Source organism: Leuciscus leuciscus (genome assembly GCF_965113295.1).
Source record: "Leuciscus leuciscus genome assembly, chromosome: 12".
NCBI lineage: Eukaryota > Metazoa > Chordata > Actinopteri > Cypriniformes > Leuciscidae > Leuciscus > Leuciscus leuciscus.
Genome location: NC_138736.1, coordinates 8540950 through 8565394, shown reverse-complemented (window position 1 = coordinate 8565394; position 24445 = coordinate 8540950). Strand labels below are relative to the sequence as shown.

Sequence of the window (24445 nt, the reverse complement as noted above, 5' to 3'; positions counted from 1 at the left end):
AAATTTTTTTTTGCAGAACTATAGGTGAAATGAACTTAATAATTGATGATCTTTACAAAGGAACTGAAGCAATCTGTATTGTATAAAGCGCTATATAAATAAAGGTGACTTGAATTGACTTGCATTGCTCATTTTTAGCGCATGTGCTTTCTGTGCCGTAGTGTGGGGACTGAGGCTTTGAATCAACCCACAGATCCCCGAGGCCCAGTCGAGCTCCACAGGGGTTTGCAGAGAGCAGGTTCGGTGTTGACAAATTTGTGCAGTGGCCAGAGAAGATGAAACTGCACAACACTCTCGTTCATGTTGGGATTGACCAATGCGCCTGCTCATGCCTTTGGCATGCTGGGATGTTATTAGAACAAGCTTCCGTGGGCCGCCGACAGAGTGACAGCTACAGTAATAATCCGGTGGAGGCAGAGGTGTGGGGAAACCCTGACCGCTGATTTATTCGGCCCTGCTGTTTGTTCTGATGGCCACATTATTCTGCAATGCTGCTCGGAAACTGTTAGTCCTGTGTCGCACCACACCAACAGCAAACCTGGATGGTGCCCACAGATTCACCTCGACAGGAAGGATGCGTTATGCAACATTCAAGGTTGTTGTGGAGTAAACTGACGTGGCCTGACAACATCCTGTCAGGATTCCAGAAGACTCAGGATCACAGTGTTGAATATGATGACTCAACAGAGGTGGATTTGCCGGTTTGTCTACCTCCGACTTTGGCTGTTTAACAGTTATATGGAAGAGGAAGATTTCAAGGAATTTTAAATGCTCAAATACTTACATTGTTTATAATTATTACCAGTAGCCTAATTAATGTTTTATTTTCTACTTTGGCCAACAATTTATCTTGTTTGGTCACCCTTGAAAATGAAGGATTAGTTGTGGAGTGATGAGAACCAAAAATTGATTCATAATATTTAAGTTCAAGCCCTAAGATTGCAAATGTTGCAACTGTGAGATATACAGTTGCAATAATCTTTTATTTTTTTCTTTATTCTGAGGCAGAAACAGACTTCCATAGTACTACAGGTGGGATAATAAATTCACACTACTTTCATTTTTTTGTGTGTCTAGAATCCTTGTCTATTGTTTAAAATACGTTTCTAACAAAATAATTCACAGAGGACAACTTCACTTGAAAATTGCTGTTCATTTGTGCAGATTATTCATTCCTTATAATTTCCATGATTTTCTACTGAGAAAGTTGAGAAACATCCATCAACACTGACAACTGTGCTTATACCAGTGGTGACATACAGCAGGTCTTGTTTCCTTTCTCTCTGCAGCACAAAAAAGATAATAGAAAATCTGCAGTTTTATGTGGCCTAGTATCAATTCTGAATATTCCCTGCTCGCCATTCACGCTCCAAAGTGTGCATTATTTCCAGCAGCCCCCAGCACACTTCACTGATTTCACACCGGCATCTGAAGTTAAAAACCGCATCTCAAGATAGTATGCTCTGAGCAGTTCACCTTCCTTGAGCACGCGGGGTTTCACGCCGTACGCAAATCGCGGGTGTTCGACTGGTGTGAAGGGTGAAGAAAAAATAGAAATGTACACAGCTCATCTGCGTTGTCATGGGAATGTCAGAAGCGGAGAGAGCGAGCGAGAAAACCCTGTTAATCTTCGAGCCGAAATCTCCTCAACTGACCGCATTAAATGGAACTCCATTATGGCTGAATAAAAGCTTTCAGCCTCAGCGTCTCAGTGGAGATCTATTTTGCTAGTCTGTTTTTGCTTATTTGATTCTGTTTTATTTCATGCTTTAAGGAAGAAAACCCTATTTACTGGATCCTTTTGAAATCTGTTTGTTAGACTCTATGAGTCATCAAGCTTGTTATGTGAAACTCTGCGTTTTATTCTCGAGTACATCATCATCTTTCGCGTACGTCATTGTATGTTCTGATAATTAAGAACTCAAGAGACTGTTCACAAGTACCAAGGCAGCTTTAATGACTAAAAGCAGAAGTGTCATTTTTAATTTTTTTCTAATTTCCAGAGCTTCATATTCCGATTAGATACTGAATGTGCAAAACTACATAATTATATTTAAAAACAATCTGCGGGTTGTCTAAATGACTAGTCTACTCATCAATTTTAAAGAGACAGTTCAACTAAAAATGAAAATTTGTCCCCATTTAATCAGCATTCCATTTAATCAGCATTTTTTTTATTTTTTTTATGTCTCTGTGGATTTTGGTCCATACAAGAAAAGTCAATGTGCTCCAATGTTGTTTTGGACCCCATTGACTTTCATTGTATGGAGATTTTTTTTATTTATTTTTTTATCATCTTTTGTCTTCCAGAGAAGAAAGACATACAGGTTTGGAATGAAATGAGGGTAAGTGAATGATGACAGAATTTAAATGTTTTGGTGAATTTTCCCTTTAAATTCTTCACTGACCTGGGGGGTGTATACAGTACATACTTTAACATTATGTTCTAGCATTCAAAAATAGCTATATGGAGTGCAATACAATGGAAGAAAATGCAGGGGTTGCAGGAAATTATTATTATTATTATTTTTATTATTTTTTAAACACAGTGTCTTAAAAAAAACAATGCTTTTGGTGGGACACTTCCAACACTATCCGGTACTACTCATTTGACAAAGCTTTTTACATACTATACAGTAAGAGTCATTATTCTTATTCTTACTGACGTTTGGTGGTGCAAAAATGACATGCTTCAGCTTTATATTTCAGTATTTGTGAACCACACAGGCTTGTGTGTCTTTTACTTTTGGATGTAACTCATCTTGTTAAAGGAGTTGCTTAATTGACTCCTTCTATTTACCTTTGAGACTGAATGCAGTCTCTTTAGCATTCATCTGCTAATGCCAGTATAGACTGATAGTCAAGTTAATACCGCTTGAGAAGGTTTGCTGACCTGTGTGGGCCCCAGAGAGAGAACTCAGGACACGGGCATGCTGGGTAGGCCCATCGTACACCTCCACAACATCATTTAGCGCAGTCTGGAAGAATGCAAATTGGCTGAACACCACTGCAGAGAGATAAATAGAGACAGAGAGTGAAGAGACATAACTGCATAAAAAACTATGAATTATGCAACTGCATACCATGACTGTGCAAATGTTAATTCAATAGTAAAAGACAGAACCTAATCACACCTGTGAACCACCTGTTGTGCTCTCTAGACACACCCTGGTGCTTAGCAGAGTAAATTTCCAAATGAGGGCCATAAAAAAGAAACCCTGTGTTGCAACGTTCCCTATCCCGCAGCTGTTCGAAGCCATTATGCCATGCCTACGGATATTTGTGCCTTAATTAGCTGTGCTTCCACAACGTTTGGGTTGACCCAGAGAAATACAGGCAGGCTCACATCTGCTAATAAAGATTCTGTAGGAACCCCAAATTGGCCAGATAACCTCCTTTTATTGATCAAATAAAAGGGTGCCATGGTCAAGTAGAAGCTGCTGGGGTTATATGAGGGGATATTCAAAAATGTGTCATTATCTAGAGGCTCAGAGCCCCAAACGAAGAGCAATATGGATCAAAGTCCCTGTCAAGGAAAGCCAATTAATTTGGCTCATTTGGTTTTGCCATACTTGCAACACCTCCGGGTAGCTACTGTAATTTGGGCATGCAAGTCCAACATGCAAGTCCATTTTGAATCAGCAATAAAATCGGACATGAACTGTCCCGTAGATGTTTCTTATGCTCACATGCATGTGTGGTCCAAAGTGCACATGTCAGAACACACAGTTTCTACAGGAACTGGAGTTTCTAATTGCATCTGCAGTGATTGCGATTGGCTCTTTAATTTAGAAGAGGCTTATTCCATCATAACGCATGGTGCACTTTCTCTAGTAATTAATTCTAATGAACCATCTTGGTATATACAGTCTTCTACATGGTGTCTACTGATATTTAATATGTCAATGTATAAGCTTTAACACCTCCTCCTAACTAATCGTGACAAAACAAGTCCTGGTTGACAAATCAAAGTTAACCAGAACACGTTTTGATTGGTATTTGGACAAATGAGATTGCTCTGAGACTGTTGGAGCTGACCAGCATGATGAACTGAAAATAGAAACCAAACAATAGAGCAAACGTAGAACAAAAGTTGCAGTTCGCAGCTGATAAGGACACACACGAAACGAGCGGTTTGTGTGAGAAAACGAACAGTATTTATATCGTTTTTACCGCTTATACACAGCCATGTCCAAGTGATCTGATCTGACGTGTGCGCAGACTGGTGCATAGCTATATACACTAGATGTCGCCTTAAAGACATTCGTTCCAATGAACTGCCGTAGACAAGGCGACATCTAGTGTATATAGCTATGCACCAGTCTGCGCACACGTCAGATCAGATCACTTGGACATGGCTGTGTATAAGCGGTAAAAACGATATAAATACTGTTCGTTTTCTCACACAAACCGCTCGTTTCGTGTCTTAGGCCATCAATGTGTACTTACGATGGGGAATTGTTTAATTTGGACGACGGGGAATTGTTTTAATTTGGACTCTGTGCATGCTCTTTGAGACAGTGACCATCGACCTGCATTATATGACTGACAGACAAGAACGGTTTGACCTAAAAATATCAAAATTGACACTACTGCGGAAAAAAAGACACCTACATCTTGGATGCCCTTGAGGTAAGCTAAAACATACCAAAAATTTATTTCAAAGTGAACTATCCCTTTAAACACATGAAAGGACTTATATTTCTCCCTGTCTGATGTCTGACATCACAGCAGCTAGTGAAGGGTTTGGAACCGTGTGCATTTATTGTGAGGATTTCCCAATCAGAATCATATTTTTCTGCAAATATCACTGAAATAAATGGGAATGCTAACATTTAGTTACAGTATGCTACTCTATACTCCTTGATTGTAACGCTACAGAAGTCCACGGGTATCTATGCATCTGCAATAGTATGCTTATACATGTGCTTACTTACCATAGTCTTTTGGCACAATAACCGAGTAGAGGCAAGCCCTCCCGCTGCTGTAGTTTCCAGGATAACCAGGGGAGAGCACCACACCCTCCAAGCCCGAATACTGACCACCGCATGGAGCTTAGTGAGAAAGACAGCCACAGAAAGAAGGCATTAGAGACTAATTTTCTGTCCTCCCCAACTCCTCACTGCCGTTCCCTCATTCAGCTGATCTTAAATTACTTTTCTTGTCTGATTCCTGAGCTGCCCGGCTAGATGTCCCTAGTGTTTGCCGAAGTGAAATTGCAGTGTGTTCAAAGCATTCCACAAGGTTACATTGCAAAGATGAGCCTTTGCTTATTTCAAAGGGAACAGCAACAAATGTGACAAACTCCAGTGCCCGGTTGCATAAAGCACCTTAAGTTTTTCCCTTAAGTATGATACTTAAGGGGCGATTTCCCCTTACCTAAGAGAATAACTAAAGGGTGTTGCATATAATCTCTTAAACGGTTCTCTTAGGTAAGGGAAACATTTAAGTGTTTCACGACAGCGATCCTGGATTCACGTTATAAAAGTCTGTTGTTGCCATAGATACGCAAAACACTAACACTACACTTTCGCAGTTTCATCAAATAAAGTAGGCAAGGATATCGGAATGGATAAAGAAAACAAAAAAGAAAGAAAATTTGGACAGAGGAGGAGAAATGCATTCTTCTTGACGAATATGGTAAAAGAAAAACAATTTTTGACCGTTGCGTTTAAATGAGCCCCCGCAATTTTTCATCGCTAAGATGGTCCAAAGGGTTCTCCCTATCCATAAAAATGATTCTTGGCACATAATGATCTTCAGCTGGTTCCATAAATTCAGCCATGTCATCTTATTTTTGTCCGCGTTACTCTTAAGGTTACGATTTCCAAACCTTAAATTATACTTAGGGAAATTACCGTTAAGGGGTTTTATGCAACACTTAACGCTTTTTAAGGGATTACTTAAGTGAAAAAACAGCGTTTAAGGGAATTTCTAAGAATTTATGACGTTTCACTTAAAGAAACCCTTAAATAACACTTAAAGGACAAGTTCGGTATTTTACACTTAAAGCCCTGTTTACAGATCGTATCTGATGAAATAGAACGGTTAAGATTAAAATTTGGACACATGCTCCTGTCCCGAGAATTTTAGGTTTATTTCGCTTTTGTGGACCTATTTTGCCAAACGCGTCACACCCGTGATTCTTCCGTTGAGAGCTTGAATAATAGACACTCCAGCCCAGTTGGTGGCGATAATGCACCTTTGCCAATTGCAAGCAAACCACGGGCATTTCATTGAATACACAGAAGAAGCGGCGGAGTAATACCGTAAAGGTGCTGTGGTCTCACAGCACGTCCTATTAAGTCAATGGAGTTGGACAAAAACTACGATAAAACCTGTTGGAATGCATCTTTTTCAGCGATTTTTGAGGGAACATATCAGTGAACACCCCTGACCACTCGGTGAGTTTCACGTCTTTGTAAATGAAATAAACCTAAAATTCTCGGGACAGCAGCATGTGTCCAAATTTTAATCTTAACCGTTCTATTTCATCAGATACGATCTGTAAACAGGGCTTTAAGTGTAAAATACCGAACTTGTCCTTTAAGGGTTTTTTTCTGCAACACCCTTAGGTTTAAGGGAAACATAAGGGAGAACTTAAGGGAAAATTACACTTAAGGTGCTTTATGCAACCGGGCACAGGTCTTTGACAAAGGAAGAACACGTTTACAGATCATATTTGCAAAAAAGTACTGGCTGAACTTCCATTATATGCTTTTACCTATGCAAACAGGTTTTGGTTTGTTCCAGCCAGGTTTGCCGTCTCCCCCCATGATGCAAGTCAGTGTGGCGTCTCCCTCCAGCGTATAGCCATTGTCACAGTAATAGGTGACAGTAGCTCCCAATTTCAACTCGGTACCAACACGAGTACCATTACGCACCAGCCCTGGCTCAAAGCATGACTCTCTGGGATTTTCTGTTGAGGAAAAGAAACACAAAGTATGGTGAGAGGGATAAAGAAGGAGAGAGAGCGAGAGATGATGATTTATGGCTATTTGTGTAAGACTGATAATCCAGCGCGCACAGGGACCTTTAAATCTACAAACATTCACCAAGCACCTAATGCAAGTAAAAATTTGCTTTGGTGAGTAAATCATTTTGAGTCATTCACCAAGTTGCTTTAAAACTAAGACAAGCAAATCATATGCTAAACAAAACATCTGTAAAAATGTGTCTCTTCCATAGACATATTAATGTCTTCTCATAAATGATGCAGCAAGCATCACAATCACATGCATTTTTCACAGTAACAAACATATGAATAATAATTAATTAATATAATTAATCATTATTATATGATTAATAATATTTATTTGTAGTAATAATGGCTGTGTCTCATTTCAAAGGCTGAGCACTTCTGGACATTGAATTTGTTGGCCACATATGTGTTTGTGGCTGTCTCCTTTTAGAAAAGTAACTATAATATTCCAAAGTAAGAAATAAATTACAATAATTTACGACTCTTGACTAATAACAGTGAATTTCATAATGGTTATTTTTCTAAGATGAGACATCCTTGATGACGATCTGCGCCTGACAAATTCAACCTCCGCAGAGCGCAGCCTTTGAAATATAACACAGCTAATAAATCATCATTGTAATATTTTGTATAAACTTCATTACATGTAACATTATAAATGTCTTTACTGTCACTTTTGATGAATTTAAAGTGTGCTTGCTGAATAAAAGTATGAATTTCTTTCAAAAAGAAAATCTTACTGGTCCCAAACTTTTGAATGGTAGTGCATATTTATATGTATATGTGTATATATAAATATGGATGCTACTGGAGCAGGTTCTTTCCAGTTTTTTCCCCAAAATTCTTTTAATAAAAATAAGTTTGGAGGCTCTTTGTGTGAATAAATGCACTTCAAAGATGCTTAAAATGAGCGCTCCCTGATCACCAATTCACAATCCAGAAATATGCTACAGCAACCTACATGCCCCGTGGAGCATGAACAGTGACCCACGACAGATTAAAAGTGACACTGGGCTAGATCAGGTCTGCTGACTACACAAAACAGTCCATCACCCAGCAGGACATGTGTATGGTGCACACCGCATCCTTTGGCCAAAATTAGAAATCAATCATTCTTACTACACATCTGCATCGCACAGCAAAAAATGGGTTGCATGCAGTTCTAGTTGAGATATTACTCCCTAACATAGTTACACTGCATTGCTCGTGCTGATGCCCGTGCCCTTCATGGCCCAATAGCACTTCGAAACAAGACGCAATCTGTTTACTGGGGTCGGTGCTAAAGACAGTCCACAACTCAGTTAATCTTCCTACACCGGGCTCCTAACAATACCAGTGCAAAACGGGCAGTAATTAAGAGTGGACCACAGCCAACCTTAAGTTCTAGCTCAGGTGTCCACTGATGAGTATGAGTGTGTGTGTGTGTGTCGGCAAAGATGTGTTTGTGAATTTGGACAAGACAAATGTTTGAGCTGGCAGGGAACAGTTCGGACGGGCAATGAGTGTGTATGTGTGTGTGGTGTTTATTTAACTGTCGGTCAAGTGTGCAGAGCCTTGGCCCACATATTGCACCTCAGAGGCCAATCAGACGCGGTTGGAAGTCTGTGAGAAGCTGATTGGTCTGTAAAGAGGTTGACAGCACCTGAAGCTTGTTCCAACAGCAGCAGCATGCACAGATGAACCAACGTGACCCTGTGCCAGACCGGCTATGCTAACACTTCTGTCAGGGTTAAGCTGAAATAAACACACTTTTCATGTATTTATGATTTGCTTCTACATTATTAGTTTATACTAATTCATTGTGAGGAGACTGGGGTCTGGAACTGGAGCTTTTGAAGTGCCACACACTGTGTCCATCTGCTGCACCAGATTGAGAGAATACTGTTCCTCATTCACCAAGCCCAACAGAGGGTGATCTAAAGAGCGCGGTCTCTCTCGCTCTGACCGTTGCATGCCAGCAACGGCCATCAGTAGGTAGTGTTCTAGTCTAGTTAACTTTAAGTTATTTGACAGAGACTCAAAAAAAGCATTTATAACAAAAATAGAGTAAAAGAATAGCTGTAGTTGTTTTTCTGATGCATTTGCCTCTATGGACAACATGAGACCAGAGTGAATTTCAATCTTTACCCAAAATACTGTTCAAAATGTTTGGGTTGGTAAGATTTTTTGAATGTCTCTTATACTCTCCAAGGACTCACCATTTGATCAACATACTGGTAAAACAGTAATATTGCTCAGTTCAAACTGAGCATCAGCATGGGGAAGAAAGGTGATTTAAGTGACTTTTAAAGTGGTGTGGTTGTTGGTGCCAGACGGGCTGGTCTGAGTATTTGGTGATCTATTGGAATTTTTACACACAACCATCTCTAGAGTTTACAGAGAATGGTCAGAAAAAGAGAAAATATCCAGTGAGCGTCAGTATTATGGGTTGTTGCCTGGTTGATGCCAGTGGATCAGATAAGAATGGCTAAATTGGTTCAAGCTGATAGAAAGGCAACAGTAACTCAAATAACCACTTGTTACAACCGAGGTCTGCAGAATAGCATATCTAAACGCAAAACACATCAAACCTTGAAGCAAATGGGCTACAGCAGCAGAAGACACACCAGGTGCCACTCCTGTCAGCTAACAACAGCAAACTGAGGCTACAATTCACACAGGCTCACCAAAATTGCACAATAGAAGAGTGGAAAAAAGGTTCCTGGTGTGATGAGTATCGATTTCTTCTGCGACATTCAGATGGTGGGGTCAGAATTTGGCATAAACAACATGAAAACATGGATCCATCCTGCCTTTTATCATTGGTTCAGGCTGCTGCTGGTGGTGTAATGGTGTGGGGGATATTTTATTGGCACACTTTGAGCCCCTTAGTACCCAGCAATCGTCTAAACGCAACAGCCTTAGCATTGTTGCTGATCATGTCCATCCCTTTATGACCACAGTGAACACATCTTCTGATAGCTACTTCCACCAGGATAACGCACCATGTCACAAAGCTCAAATCACCTCAAACTAGTTTCTTGAACATAACAATGAATTCACTAAACTCAAATGGTCTCCACAGTCATAAGATCTTAAGATAGAATTAAGATAGTCCTGATGGCAAAAGGGGTCCAACCCAGTACTAGCAAGGTGTATCTAATAAAGCTGAATATTCAGCAGTCTTCAGTGTCACATAATCCTTTAGAAATCATTCTAATATGCTGATTTGATGCTCAAATTATTGTTATTATTAACAATGTTGAAATTATTTGTTCTGCTTTATAATTTTAGTTTTTAAGTTCAAAAGAACAACATTTACTTAAAATGTTTTGTTCAATTTAATGTGTCCTGGCTAAATATGTATGAACAGTATGAAACAGTCTCTGTGTCTCAGTAAAACTGCATCGGTCACAAAAACATTTAAAGACACATCATGATTTTGTTATTAATATATTTTGCATAAATGTCTGCACATTATATAACTGTCGACATAAGGAGGTCTATATATATATATATATATATATATATATATATATATATATATAAAAGGCATTTTATTTAAATTTCTGATGGTCCGCTGAGGCAAAGATCGTTAGAAGAAGTGTGGCAGTATGGATGGCATCTCAGTTTTATATACTCTTGGACGTTTTTTGACTCTTGGACCTTGTTGTGTCTGATCAGACGAGTCTGTCATTTCATGAATAAACAAATAAGCCAAAGTGTCATCAGACAAAGTGAGGTCAGCAGGGCGAATACAGTGACAGTAAACGTGCATTTGTTCTCATTTGCGCAGAGCCTTTAGTGTGACAGCAAAACATTGATCAGATACCAGCTTTAGTGAGCGCATTCTGGCTTTTCATTTTCATAATTCTTTTCTAGACGACTGCGAGAAGTGCCATGGGTCGATAATTACACGCCGCACAATGGTGAATAGGAGAGGGTGATCAAGGCAACAAAGTGCTGTTGCAGTGGGGAACACTACACATACAAAAGAACAAAAAAAAACAACAAAGACAAATGGAAAATTAGGGGCATTCTGATACCATTATTTTACCAAATTATCATGCGATACAGTCATAGAAGGACTATATTGCATGCCTACAAAATGTAAATGGATATAAATTATTCCTCCCAACACAAGGGCGCAACATACCAGTGTACTGCAGGACAAATCCATTGCTGCTAAGTGAGGCGTCACTGCGGAAGGCCAGGAATAGTGTGTTGGAGCTGCTCTCAATGCGCTCAGGGACGTCAGTGCCATAAAAGCTGCCCAGCAGCGGACTGAGAGAATCAGGCCCATCGTAGATGTGCAGGAAGTCGTAGCTCGGCTCTAGACTAAAGCTGACGGGAGGAAGAAACATGTATGATATGACTACACACTACCAGTACTATTGTTAACTAAAACTATTAAAAAGTGTTTAGTTAACTGAAATAAAGATGAAATAAAACAATAAATAAAAATTAATATTAGAAAAAAACTAAACTCAAAATTAGAAATGTTGCCTTGGCATTTAACTGTAATAATGTAATAAAATTAAAACTGAAAAAAATATAAATTGAATACACACACACACACACACACACACACACACACACACACACACACACACACACACACACACACACACACACACACACACACACACACACACACACACACAGAACATAAATAAATACTATAATAGTATATAAATAATACTTAAATAGCATTGCATACACTGTAAAAAAAAAAATTACATCCCCAAGTCAAAAATTTCTAGTGACTGATAACATCTACATTTTTCAATTAGTCTGACATATTATTTCTCATTGAGCCAATGTTAACAGACTATTGCAACAAGAATTGCACTTGGGCCAATTTAAAAATTTAGATGTGACCAGTCACTAGAAAATTTTGACTTGGAGAGGTTAGACATTTTTTACAGTGTATCTATATATTGTAATGATAATCCATCTATTATTACCTACAGGAAATAGGGGACTTTAGTCTTATGAACCAGTCTTACTGATTGAAAGTGAGTGATATGATGTGGTCCGGCGTTACTGTTACTGTCCAGTCACATTCTCTGCCGTGAGGATAGGGCTCTGGGTATTCAGGGGACAGGATCAGTCCACCGGGAGCAGTCAGATTCCCTCCACATGGAGCTGCAGCACAAAGGAAGGGAGAGAAAAAACGCTAAAACGTCTTTCATCTAGAACAGTGGTTCACGACCATGGGTCCAGGGCCCACTAGGGGCCTCAGCAAATTTTCATGGGGGCCTCAAGATGACTTCCGATTATTTAAAATAAGACTAAACAAGAAACAATGTGTTAGTTCACCCAATAATGAAAAGATTTGTCATCAGTTACTCACCCTCAAGACTTTAGTTTTTCTTCGAAACACAAATTAAGATATTTTAATGAAATCTAAGAGATTTCTGTCCCTTCATTGACAGTCCACACAACTACCACTTTTGATGCTTTAAAAAGTTAATATAGAGATCTAAAAACGAATCCATATGAATAGAGCGGGTTATTACATATTTTCTGTAGAGACAGAATCGCTTTACAGTACATGATGAACAGATTTATTCACATATAAACATTCATCAACTCACACATCAGTAGTGGTAAACTGAAGCTCAAGCATGTTCGCTTGAAGTACAAGAACCAAAAAGGTTCATTCTTGTGTTATGCAACACTTTTGAGCTTCCGCAAGAAGCAATGAGGTTTGCTTTCAAATTCAATCTGTTCATCATATAAAGTGATCGAGTCTCTTCAGAAAATTTGGACTAAACGGCTCAATTTATATGGATTATTTTGACAATCTGTTTATGAACTTTTTGAAGCAAAATTTGATAGTTGTGTGATTTGACTGTCAATGGAGGGACAGAAAGCTCTCAGATTTCATTTAAACATTTCTTTATTTGTGTTTTGAAGATTAATGAAAGTCTTACGGGTTTGGAACGACATGAGGGTGAGTAATTGATGGCATTTTTAAAAAATATATTTGGGTGAACTAATCCTTCAAAATAAAAACATTAAAAATTAAAAACATTAAAAATCAAGCTATTACTTTGACCCCCTTAACAACAAATGTTCACGATACCCACAGCCTTGAAAAAAAACTTGATAAATGGGGGAAACCTGGAACGCTCATGGATTTTTTTTCTTCTTGTTTTCTCTAAAGAATATCATCCATAAATAATGAAGTCATGTGCTCAACTTAGTGCTGTCTGTTGGTCCAATGTCAGGTATTTTACCTGGAACAAGCAAACATCTCCAGGGTTTTGCCTGTGGTTCAGGGAAACATTCACACTCATACTGAATTTAATTGAACAAGGCAACCTAATTAAACTATTGTTAGTGTGGCTGTTAACATAAAGTGGCTTAAATTCACAAAAGAAAACCAAATACTGTGGCCCCTCATGTCCACACATGGACATGTAATGTAGCTGGTGCAAGAGAATAGATGCTAAACAGCTGGTCAAGTCCAGCGGAAATATTAATAATAATGATCATCATCTCATATATTAGCCCTCTCATGCAGTCAATAATGTGGTGAATATTCTTATGTTCTTATATTTCCTGTGTATGATTTTAAAATGTATTGCGTATGTGTTACATTTAAATTGGGTGCAAACTAAATCAGTGAACCAGACCTTGAACAAAGACAACAGAAAGGAATTTCAATATGACTTAAATTGCAACCTTGAGTCTATTTGAATCTAGTTTGCACATAAATGGTTTCTTACTGTGTAACTGTGTTTTCATACCATAACTGAGTGCGTACTGTACAACAAAATACTGATACCTAGCTCATTGTATAAAGTGTTTTCTCTAGCTTTAATGCCAAAACACAAACGGTATATTAGCATTAGAATTATTAGCCATTAGTCAAATCACAGCTGAGTCAATATTCATTAAAACTGCACTCTTGCTTGTGTGTTAATTTTAATGTCTTTATGTGAAACTAATGGGTTAGAGTATCCACCTTATTTTGTATTTTCTTTGAAAGTGCAAGACTTCTGATTGATTAGCCGCAATCAGTAAATAACTAGAAGAATAAAGTGCAGTAAATGGTTTTCTATTTGAGCAACATAACCGTTTATGATTACGATAATAATAAAAATAATATGATAACAAATACCAGTTTGCAACATGGTATAGTGAGCATAACATACTGTTTTTGTACAACTAAAATAACTGGAAGTGACAGGCATCGCGACTGGCGTCGAAAGCTTTTCTCTTTTAAGATAAAACCGCACACTCTTATGCTGAAAATATGCTGGATAATGACCGCGTAAAGATGGAGGGATCACAGTGGAAATGTTGGTTGAGGATGGGAGTGTTTACAATTCTTAATCTGGAATGCTCATACCAGAACAGGTTGGCGGATCAGGCTGCCAGAAAAAACGGTTGTTGATCTCAGTACAGGTGATCTTGGTCGCCCCCTGTAGGAGGTATCCAGGATCGCACATGAACAGCACATTATCCCCTGGCTCTTTGCTGTCTCCAATGCGAGTGCCATTTGTTGGAATGCCAGGATCATTACAGGAAGTAGCAGTTGAAACTGCAGAGAAAAACAAATAAACATCCAGTCACAAAACTTAATTTAATCAATGGATCCCCTTGACCCAATATCCTAGAGTGGTTCTCAACCTTTGTGAAAATAATGATAAATAATTCAAATAATTAAATTCAATAATTCGAGAAGTTTCAATAACTGAACATTCATCAGGGTTTGATTTTTAGACCAATTAATTTAATTTCTACTCAATCAAATATTTAAAAAACTGAATGACTTTTTACCATCTTATTAATTTCTCTAACATTTCCAGATCTAAAAATCACAATTTTAGAATTCCCTCATAAATCCAAGTTTTTCAAGGCCGTGGAAAATCTGGCTAAGTAAAATGACAGTTGCTTAGCACAGCAAAAAATGCTTTTCTTACTTAGTATTTTTGTCTGGTTTCCAGTCCAAATATCTAAAAATTCTTAAATCAAGATGCATTTACTAGATAAGTAAAATTAGATAAGATATTATGTCTTGTTTTCCAGGGGAAATCTTAACTCAGACAGAAACAAGATTATTTTTCTTACCCCATGGATAGATCATTTTGCTTGTTTAAACCCCTTACCCGTCAGGGATCACAAAAACTCACTTAATTTTGATTTATTTCCCCAGAAAATAAGACATAATATCTTATGGCATTTCACTACTTTAGTAAATGCAATTTGATTTAAGAATTTGTTTCACAATTGGACTGGAAACAAGACAAAAATACTAAGTAAGAAAAGCATTTTTTGCAGTGAGGGAATTAATTAAATAAGCAATAAAGTAGAATGTTAAACTTTAGCTCATTTTAATACTCATTTGTCTCATTTTAATTTATCTTATGGCCTCTTTGAAAGTTTGCTTGGCTGAGAACCACTGTACTAGACAGAAAGTCTGGAGTTCATAACCATTTAAGTCATCTACTGGGTTGTGGTGCTGACCTACCAGCCATTATGAATATCTAATAACTGCTGTAAACTTACATCTTCCGAGCACCCAAATGACAGCTCAAGTCTGCATTCTTCTACACACACTAATTTATTTATCTAGACACCTGCATCTTTGTGGTACACTCTTTAAGATGCTTTAACCCAGAAGGGCTGTTTTGAAAGTAAAATGTGAGGCTGTGGAACTGAAATAACATGTTGTTAATGCATAATGGCATATTATTTCTTTTTACTCTCTATGTAAAACCTTTAATGTTGTTTTTTTGGGGTCTCGAAGGTATCATGCAAGCAATCAGGATTCTCTGGTTGGAGTTGATGGCTGATGGAAGTGGACGGGAATGGTTTCCCTGGTTACAGGCTGACAGCAGACAGAAGCACATAAACCTTGGCTTAACGGGCTTCATTTATTGTCAGTGGAGAGGTTGCGTCTGCTGGGCTGTGCTGCAGGGTGGGTGCTGTCGGAGGCATTAGGAGAAGCTCTAAGATGGTTCTTCTCAGCTGTCATTCTGGAGCTCAAGCACTGTCTCCCACTAAGGTTTTTATCAAAACTTGTATGAGTTTCAGGATGGTGCTGGATGGAAACACCAAGATGCAAATGCAATTTCCAAAAAAAATAAAAACAACTTATTCGCCCGCTTCAAAGTGCTGTATGTATTCATCCAAGCCTTGAACCAAATCAAATAACACAATAATGAATCACAACAGTTTGATTCAATGCACGACAGCAAAACAAACAAAACAATTATGCACTTCATATCTTTTGTGAGAAATGTAACTATTCCCCCCTTTAGAGCATATACAGGCACTGTGAATTCCCATAAGTATTCCACGCTGATCGCTGGTGAATATGTGGAGCTGTGAAGTGGAATGAGAGTGAATGGAGTCCGAGTAAAACACATACCCGAGAACTGCAGAGCGAAACCTTGCTTGCTGGTGAAGAAGTCGGTTGTAAACTGCAGACTGACAGAGTTAAATGTGCTATGGAGGTCTGGAGGAAGAGTAGAGCCACTCAGCTCTCTAAGGAGAACACCTCCGTCCTGAGGCCCATCCCAGATGCGCAAAACATCGTGCACCTCTTCAGTGTGGAAGACCAGGAAATGCAGCCTGTGGGATTACACATACAAACATAACATTAGACAGTCATTCTGGAAGGGAGTCGGAAAGGGAGGGAGAAAAGGAGAGCAATCATATCTATACGGTGCCAAGCGGAAAGAGAAGTAATTGGAATCACATCGTTAATTTGTACATTTTCACAAGTTTTCACTAGTTATATAATAATAATTTGTTCTAAGAGAGATATGGGTAATTTCGAGTTGCCAGACAGGAAATTAGCACTTGGATAGTACTTAATATTAAAAGGATATAAAAGGGAGAGAGACAGAGAGAAGATAAAGAGAAAAATAAGACTCAAAAATAAGTGAAAATTAGTCGACTGACACCTGCAAAATGTCATTAATGGGCAATTCATAAAAAGAAGAATATTAAAGAATGAGAGAAAATATCTTTTTTTTTTTTTACTATGATGTAGAACATGCAGACATTTAAGTCATTAACCTTTTAGAAACTGCAATTAAATAAGGACTTTCAAAGTGATTCATGAATGAGACATGCCACTTCCAATCTGAGGGAAATGTACTTGTTTTCTGCAACCTAAATGCCAGAACCAGATTACTTTACTAATGCATGAGGTACTGAATACATAACTAACAAAGTGTTCTGTACAGATAATTATAACAGATTGTCTTTACAGAAACGGCTCTGTACGTTGTTTCTGCAGGTTCTGCAATAAGGGGACATTAGGAAAACGCCTCTTGAGAACAGTCTACTGCATTATGATATACACTAGGGACAAACTGATCAACACTGCGAGAGAAATGTGAAAACCAAAATCAAAAATTCAAATGACAAAATGGTAAAAGGGTCAAAAAGCACATCATCAAAAAAGTGCAATACACTGCAACAACGCTGAACAAAATTGAATAAACATCTTCAAAAATTAAAATGGACAGGATTTCTAAAGAAATTAAAGCAATTCTTTTTTTAATTCTTTTTTTATACAAAAACCTAACGTTCTCTTACGAGAGGTCTCTCGTACTGCGTAAGATATCTTACGCTAGGGGAAAATCCTTTTTCCGCGAGATATTGAAGCCAAAAATTATCCTTAATTTTGTAATAATGCAAAACGCGTTGCAGCAGCAATGCAGACATAGGCGAGACAGCTCGCGCGCCTATTGGCTGCTCTGCGGCAACTGCAGCAGCCTATCGAGCGAGGCCTGGCGTGACGTCAGACCCAATCAGGGCACTTCGCGCCCGCTGCGTCACGTCCCGCCGAAATGGGCGTGGTCTAGGCCTATAAATATCGCTCGCAGGCAGCTATTATCTGATTTTTCATCCTTCAAGCGAAGCACACGCATCGCTGGAGCTGGATTAGGAGCCGCGCCGTCGAGAGAGAGCACCTTCAGCGGGACGAGTCACTGAAGTCGCTGTCCGCGCCGCCTTCCTGCCTTCCTGCTGCGCTTTCCGGCGCTTATATCCTTCTCTTTATTACACTGTATTTCTGTGTGTGTGTGTCGCCGCCGCGACACACATTTCTAAAAGAGCTAGCGTCTTTTTAAAGATGCCTTCCTGAGGCTCGTGCAGAGCCACACTCAGCGACGGGGACCGCCACGTGATCTGCGTTTCCTGCCTGGGTGAGGAACATGCAGCTCTCGCGCTCGCTGACGGCGGATGCCCTCACTGCGAGCTGATGGCAATGGCGACTCTGAGGACTCGCCTAGCCGTCTTCACCGAGACTGCTCCCCCGCCCGCCGCGGCGTCGCGCCGTAAAAAGCGCCGTGCCCAGCGGGCCCCGGAACCCTCCCTCAGCCGCCAAAGCTCGCCGGTTCGCCCGCTTGCTTCCCCGGCTTCTTCTGTTTCGCTTCCTGACGGACAGCGGCCGCCGTCTGCCGCCGCTTCCGTTGATATCGCGGATGAGGAAGCCCTGCTGGGAGAGGATGATTCCTGCTCTATCCTGGCGTCAGGCAGTGAGGATTGGGCGGGCTCTGAGGACCCCGCGCCCCCTGCCCGCACTTCGTCAGGCAAGAGAGCTTCCATCGAGACGGAACTCATGCGAGTACTCGCACAGGCCGCGGCGAGCCTCGGCCTCGAGTGGTCTTCGCCTGAGCAGCCCGCTCACAACCGGCTGGATGGATTTTTACTAAGTCCGCAGCGCAAGCCATTGGACGGACTATGGCTTCTCTCACCGTGTCTGAGAGACATCTATGGCTGACGCTCTCGGAAATGGCCGAGTCTGAGCGCACCGCGTTCCTCGACGCCCCGCTTTCCGCCGCAGGCCTCTTCGGATCCTCCGTCAAAGATTTCGCGGAGAGATTCGCAGAGGTACAGAAAGCGTCTCAGGCTATGAAGCACTTCCTCCCGAAGCGCTCCAGCTCTGCAGCAGGCCGTGCGAAACCGTCTGCTCAGAGCTCACAGCCACAGCCACCGTCCACCGCCTCCACTTCACAGCGCCGCCAGGCCAGAAGCGCGAGACCGCGCTCCCGCTCATCCGGTCGCCGCCCCGCAGGACGCGGCCCGCGACCTAAGGTTACGGTGAAGCCCGAGGCCCCGAAGTCGTCCTAGCACAGCTAGGAAAACGACGGTGTTCCAGTCCCGCTGCGGCCGGACTCACACCAAAGCTATTCGCTCGTCCAGTTCCAGAAAATGTGACTGTTCCAGTGTTTTCTGCAGCCAACAAGTCGGTTCTGTTACCCGCTTGCCTGCACACAAATGCCGTTTTCACGGCTACCCAGATAAATCCCCAAAAGAGCGTATTTTCTGGTGTCCCTGCCACGGCCGATGGTGTTTCGTGTGTAGTAAGAATGCCCACTGCCCAGTGCCCATCCCTACACATAAGCACAGCCTGTCACACAGGGCTCGCGCACATAAAACCGACTCAGGTCGGTTGCGCTTCAAACATGGTGAATGTGCCCACTACCCAGTGCCCACTAACACCACGTTATGCATGTCTCACGGTTTCTGTAAAAACGAAACCAACGTGCACTCGCTTCACGCAAGCGAACGATGTTTTCGGTGTGATAAATGTGCCCGCTTTCCCGCGCCCACATCCACACATAGACATGACAGTTCCCACGGGAACCGCCCAGCCCTCCCCCTCGCGGTTAACCACCGTAGAGGAGTCGAGCGCGGGCAATCTGCCCGCTGTCATCAGCGCGCCCCATGCCTCAAATGTCACGAGCGACACGCTTGTGTTACAGCACACAGAAGCTTCTCCATCGCTGAGCGAGCGGAGCGCGCTTCGTATTCGACCCCTAGCTATCCATGCAGACGCATGGGCAAAGCTGCCCGGGGTTTCGAAGTGGGTGCTGAACATTATAAAAAGAGGCTATTCGCTGCAGTTTCGCCGACGCCCTCGTCGCTATGTGGCGCGCGTCGAGACCACGGTAAAAACAGAAGTAGCACATCTACTTCGAGCCGAAGTGACGAAACTATTGAGAAAAGGGGCCATAGAACCCCTCTCTCAAGATCAGAGCGAAGGAGGGCTATACAGCAGATACTTCCTGGTACCGAAAAAAGACGGGGGTCTCAGACCCATACTAGATCTAAGGCAACTGAACAAAGTGCTTGTGAAGCGACAGTTCAGGATGCTCACGACCAGGCAAATCCTTGTGCAGATTCGCCAAGGAGATTGGTTTGTGTCAATAGATCTGAAAGACGCGTATTTTCAAATACAGATAGCGTCACGTCACAGGCGATTTTTGAGATTCGCCTTCGAGGGCCAGGCATATCAGTACACAGTCCTGCCGTTCGGTTTGTCCCTAGCACCCCGTACATTTACGAAGTGCATGGACGCGGCGCTCGCACCCCTCAGAATGAGAGGCATGCGAGTGCTGAATTATTTGGACGATTGGCTGATTCTAGCGCAATCTCGCGCAGTGCTCATAGAACACACGACCATTTTACTCGATCACCTCGAGGATTTGGGTCTGAGTGTCAATTGGGCGAAGAGCTCCCTGTCACCCAGTCAGAAAATATCTTTCCTGGGCACAGAACTGGACTCACTATCCATGATAGCGCGACTATCACAACAGCGCGCGGTAGACATTCGACGCACAGCGAACTCTTTTCGCTGCGGCGCGTCTGTCCCGCTCAAAAGATTTCAGAAGATGCTAGGTCTCATGGCCTCAGCATCGTCAGTACTCCAGCTGGGTCTGCTCCGCATGCGCCCGCTGCAGTTTTGGCTGAAAGCGCGAGTCCCACGCAAAGCGTGGGCACCCGGTTTGCTTCGCCTCAGGGTCAATCAGAAATGCGTTACAGCTCTGAAACCCTGGAAAGCGAACGACTGGTACCAATCAGGTGTAAGCCTGGGGACTTCCTCGAGGGTGAAAGTGGTGTCCACGGACGCGTCCACCTCGGGATGGGGAGCGCTGCTCGAGGGCAGACCGTTCTTCGGCCAGTGGTCAGAACGGGAGAAGCTCCTGCACATAAACTGCCTCGAAATGCTGGCAGTAGACAACGCGCTGACGCGTTTTTGTCCCCAAATAAAAGGTCACCACGTCTTGGTCCGCTCGGACAACATGTCTGTGGTATCCTACATAAATCGCCAGGGCGGCATCAGATCCGAGAAACTGTACAGGCTGGTAGAACGCCTCCTGGTATGGGCTCAGTGCAACCTGCGCTCGCTCAGAGCAGCGCACGTGCCAGGGATCATGAATATAGGACCAGACAGACTGTCCAGGAACAATGTTCCGGCAGGCGAATGGTCCCTACACCCACAGACAGTCCAACTGCTGTGGAAGAAATTCGGCAGAGCGGAAGTGGACCTGTTTGCGTCTCAAGAAAACGCTCACTGTCAAGAATTTTTCTCCAAGAGCAGGAGCGCGCTGGCCCATGTGTGGCCCCGCCGCCCGCTCTATGCTTTTCCCCCCGTCTCTCTCCTGCCTCAGGTGATAGAACGGATCAGGGAAGAAGGATGCTCAGTACTGCTGGTAGCACCGTTCTGGAAAAACCAACCTTGGTTCCCAGCCGTGATGCAGTTAGCAAGTACTGCCCCGTGGCCAGTACCAGTGAGGAGAGATCTCCTCTCACAGGCCCGCGGCTCGATCTGGCATCCTCACCCGGATCTATGGTCCCTTCATGTCTGGGCCATCAACGGGTACATGTTGGACTCCCTAAAGGAGTATTAAACACGATCACGCAGGCTAGAGCTCCGTCTACAAGACGACTCTATTCTTCGAAATGGTCAGTGTTTTCGGGCTGGTGCACAGCCCGTGGTGTGTCACCCACAAATTGTGATGTGACGGAGGTGCTTTCCTTCCTACAAGAGCTGTTGGATGGGGGCAGGGCCCCCTCCACGCTCAAAGTTTATGTGGCGGCTATATCAGCGTTCTCAGAAACAACGCTTGGTCAGTCAATAGGAAGGAACGATTTAGTCATCCGCTTCCTTAAAGGAGCTAAGAGACTGAATCCTCCCAGACCTCCCTCAGTCCCCGTATGGGACCTTTCTACGGTTCTGGAAGCCATGAAAGGTGCGCCATTTGAGCCTTTACAGTCAATCGATTTGAAACACCTGTCTTTCAAAACGGTGTTTTTGCTGGCTCTCGCTTCGGTGAAGCGCATAGGGGATCTGCACGCGCTCTCTGTGAGCGCGGCGTGCATGGAGTTTGGGCCCAATGACTCAAAAGTTATACTCAAACCTAAGCACGGTTATGTTCCAAAATCCCTCAACACACCGTTTAGGGCGCAGATTATCTCTCTGTCAGCCCTACCGGTCCCTGATGAGGAAAGAGACGCGAGCCTCCTTTGCCCAGTCAGGGCATTACGAGCTTATGTGTCTCGCTCGTCTGTTTTCAGACAGACGGAACAGCTCTTTGTTTCGTTTAGCGGACGTTCTAAGGGACTAGCCGCGTCGAAACAGAGCCTATCCAGATGGATAGTTGATGCTATAGCGCTGGCATACGCCTCCAAGGGCATGCAGTGCCCTTTGGGTGTCAGAGCGCATTCCACAAGAGGCATGGCCTCTTCGTGGGCTTGGTCGAGTGGGATTGCCTTGCAAGATATTTGTATGGCGGCAGGCTGGGCCTCCCCGTCTACATTTATAAGGTTTTATAACCTAGAGGTTCCCGCCCTGCAGGCCAGGCTGCTGTCGGTCTAGACTACCAGTGTTATCTGACCTGATGCGTTCAGCTCAGAATGCTGCGTTTACTGAGCACAGCTCAATTTTCGACAGTTTAAAGCTGGGCAAACTGTGTAAGACCCACATTTTTTCCCATCTGTTCAGGCCGTACCCCGCCCTGTCTGTATGATGAAATTTGCGTCCCTTCGACGCTACTTTATGTGGAAAAGTGAGGCTGCACCCCTCCTTCTTCCCGGACTCTCTGTGAGTTCACTGAGTGTTTGTGCACTATATGTACCCCGGGCTTTCGCCCTTGGGTCTTTGGTGTCAGATCTCAGCACGCACGGCGTTTTACACTGGGTCCCCTAGCGTAAGATATCTTACGCAGTACGAGAGACCTCTCGTAAGAGAACGTACTCGGTTACTAACGTAACCTCGGTTCTCTCTAGAAGAGGGAACGAGTACTGCGTATCTTGCCGTGCATGCACACGCTCTGGTTGCTTCGATGATGAAAAACCAGATAATAGCTGCCTGCGAGCGATATTTATAGGCCTAGACCACGCCCATTTCGGCGGGACGTGACGCAGCGGGCGCGAAGTGCCCTGATTGGGTCTGACGTCACGCCAGGCCTCGCTCGATAGGCTGCTGCAGTTGCCGCAGAGCAGCCAATAGGCGCGCGAGCTGTCTCGCCTATGTCTGCATTGCTGCTGCAACGCGTTTTGCATTATTACAAAATTAAGGATAATTTTTGGCTTCAATATCTCGCGGAAAAAGGATTTTCCCCTAGCGTAAGATATCTTACGCAGTACTCGTTCCCTCTTCTAGAGAGAACCGAGGTTACGTTAGTAACCGAGTACGTTTTTGGACCTTATTGAATTCAATTCAAGCTGGTTATTCTAAAACCCAACGTTTCAGAGGTCACTTTTCTCACACTGATCTTTAAAAATGGAAATACAGTACATTTGTCCCAAATAATTTCTTAGACATTTGTGTGCGGAGCAAGCTGGGGAACCTTCGGTAACACTTTTTTTTTTTTTTTCAATAGTCCACTAAAAGCATTCTAGTAGCAACAAGTAACTTTGCAACAACATGCCAACTAACTCTCATTAGAGTATTAGTAGACTGTCTGCTTAATATCTGCAAACACTTTGTTTGATACTCCCTCAATAATCTTTCTGTAGAACAATACAGACATTTAAAACAAAACTTGAGATAAATAAATTCATATAAACTAATCACAGTGTAACTGGAACGAGTTAAATCATCAACAGTTAGCAATTTGAAAGGAAATTATGTAAATTATATCAGGAGCCTGCTTTTAAGAAACTCAAGTAAAAGCCCTTAACCAAGGAAGCGGCGGAGAACTTTGTCACACATACACAAAAGCTCATTAGCACAGACCATGCTGCATTAACAGAAAAAACAACAACAAAAACAAGAAGAGACATTGGGTTGAGTACAGCGATTACTGCAGTGCTTAGTGAGTAAGAAAAAGAGATCATGTGTAAAAGCTGACCTTATCAGTCATGGTTCACAGGCCTTTTACACATGGATGACTTCAGGGGCGGCATAAAAAGTATTGATGTCTCAAAAGCCAAGTTAGATACTTATTTCTAGAAAACAAACATGCACCCCCCATGACTTCAGTTATGTCAATCTGCATTAGAAACCAAAAGACTGTCTGCTTACTGAAAACAAAAGGGGTTTTATTGAATATACAATCCTCCCCTTTACAAACGACTGCTGTGGGGATGTAAATAACGATTTCAATAGTGTTGTAGGCCATACATTTGTAGTACTTCCACTATATTATTGCCATGACAGCGCATACATACCAGTAGCAAAAACGCTTTGGCTTACTGTAATTCATGAAAGTGAATTAGCAG

The 24445-nt window shown here is 42.3% G+C and overlaps 1 protein-coding gene across 1 annotated transcript in view; it reads right to left on the bottom strand.

The window, feature by feature from the left end:
* csmd2 (CUB and Sushi multiple domains 2) overlaps positions 1-24445 on the bottom strand; it is a 324493-nt gene that overhangs the window by 72657 nt on the left and 227391 nt on the right. Inside the window, exons 26-32 of the mRNA XM_082187012.1 lie at positions 16350-16552; positions 14325-14516; positions 11971-12109; positions 11118-11305; positions 6725-6919; positions 4938-5054; positions 2894-3007 (exon numbers count right to left, since the gene is read on the bottom strand). Of these exons, the coding sequence (XP_082043138.1) occupies positions 2894-3007; positions 4938-5054; positions 6725-6919; positions 11118-11305; positions 11971-12109; positions 14325-14516; positions 16350-16552 (1148 nt within the window). The remainder of the gene's footprint in view (positions 1-2893; positions 3008-4937; positions 5055-6724; positions 6920-11117; positions 11306-11970; positions 12110-14324; positions 14517-16349; positions 16553-24445) is intronic.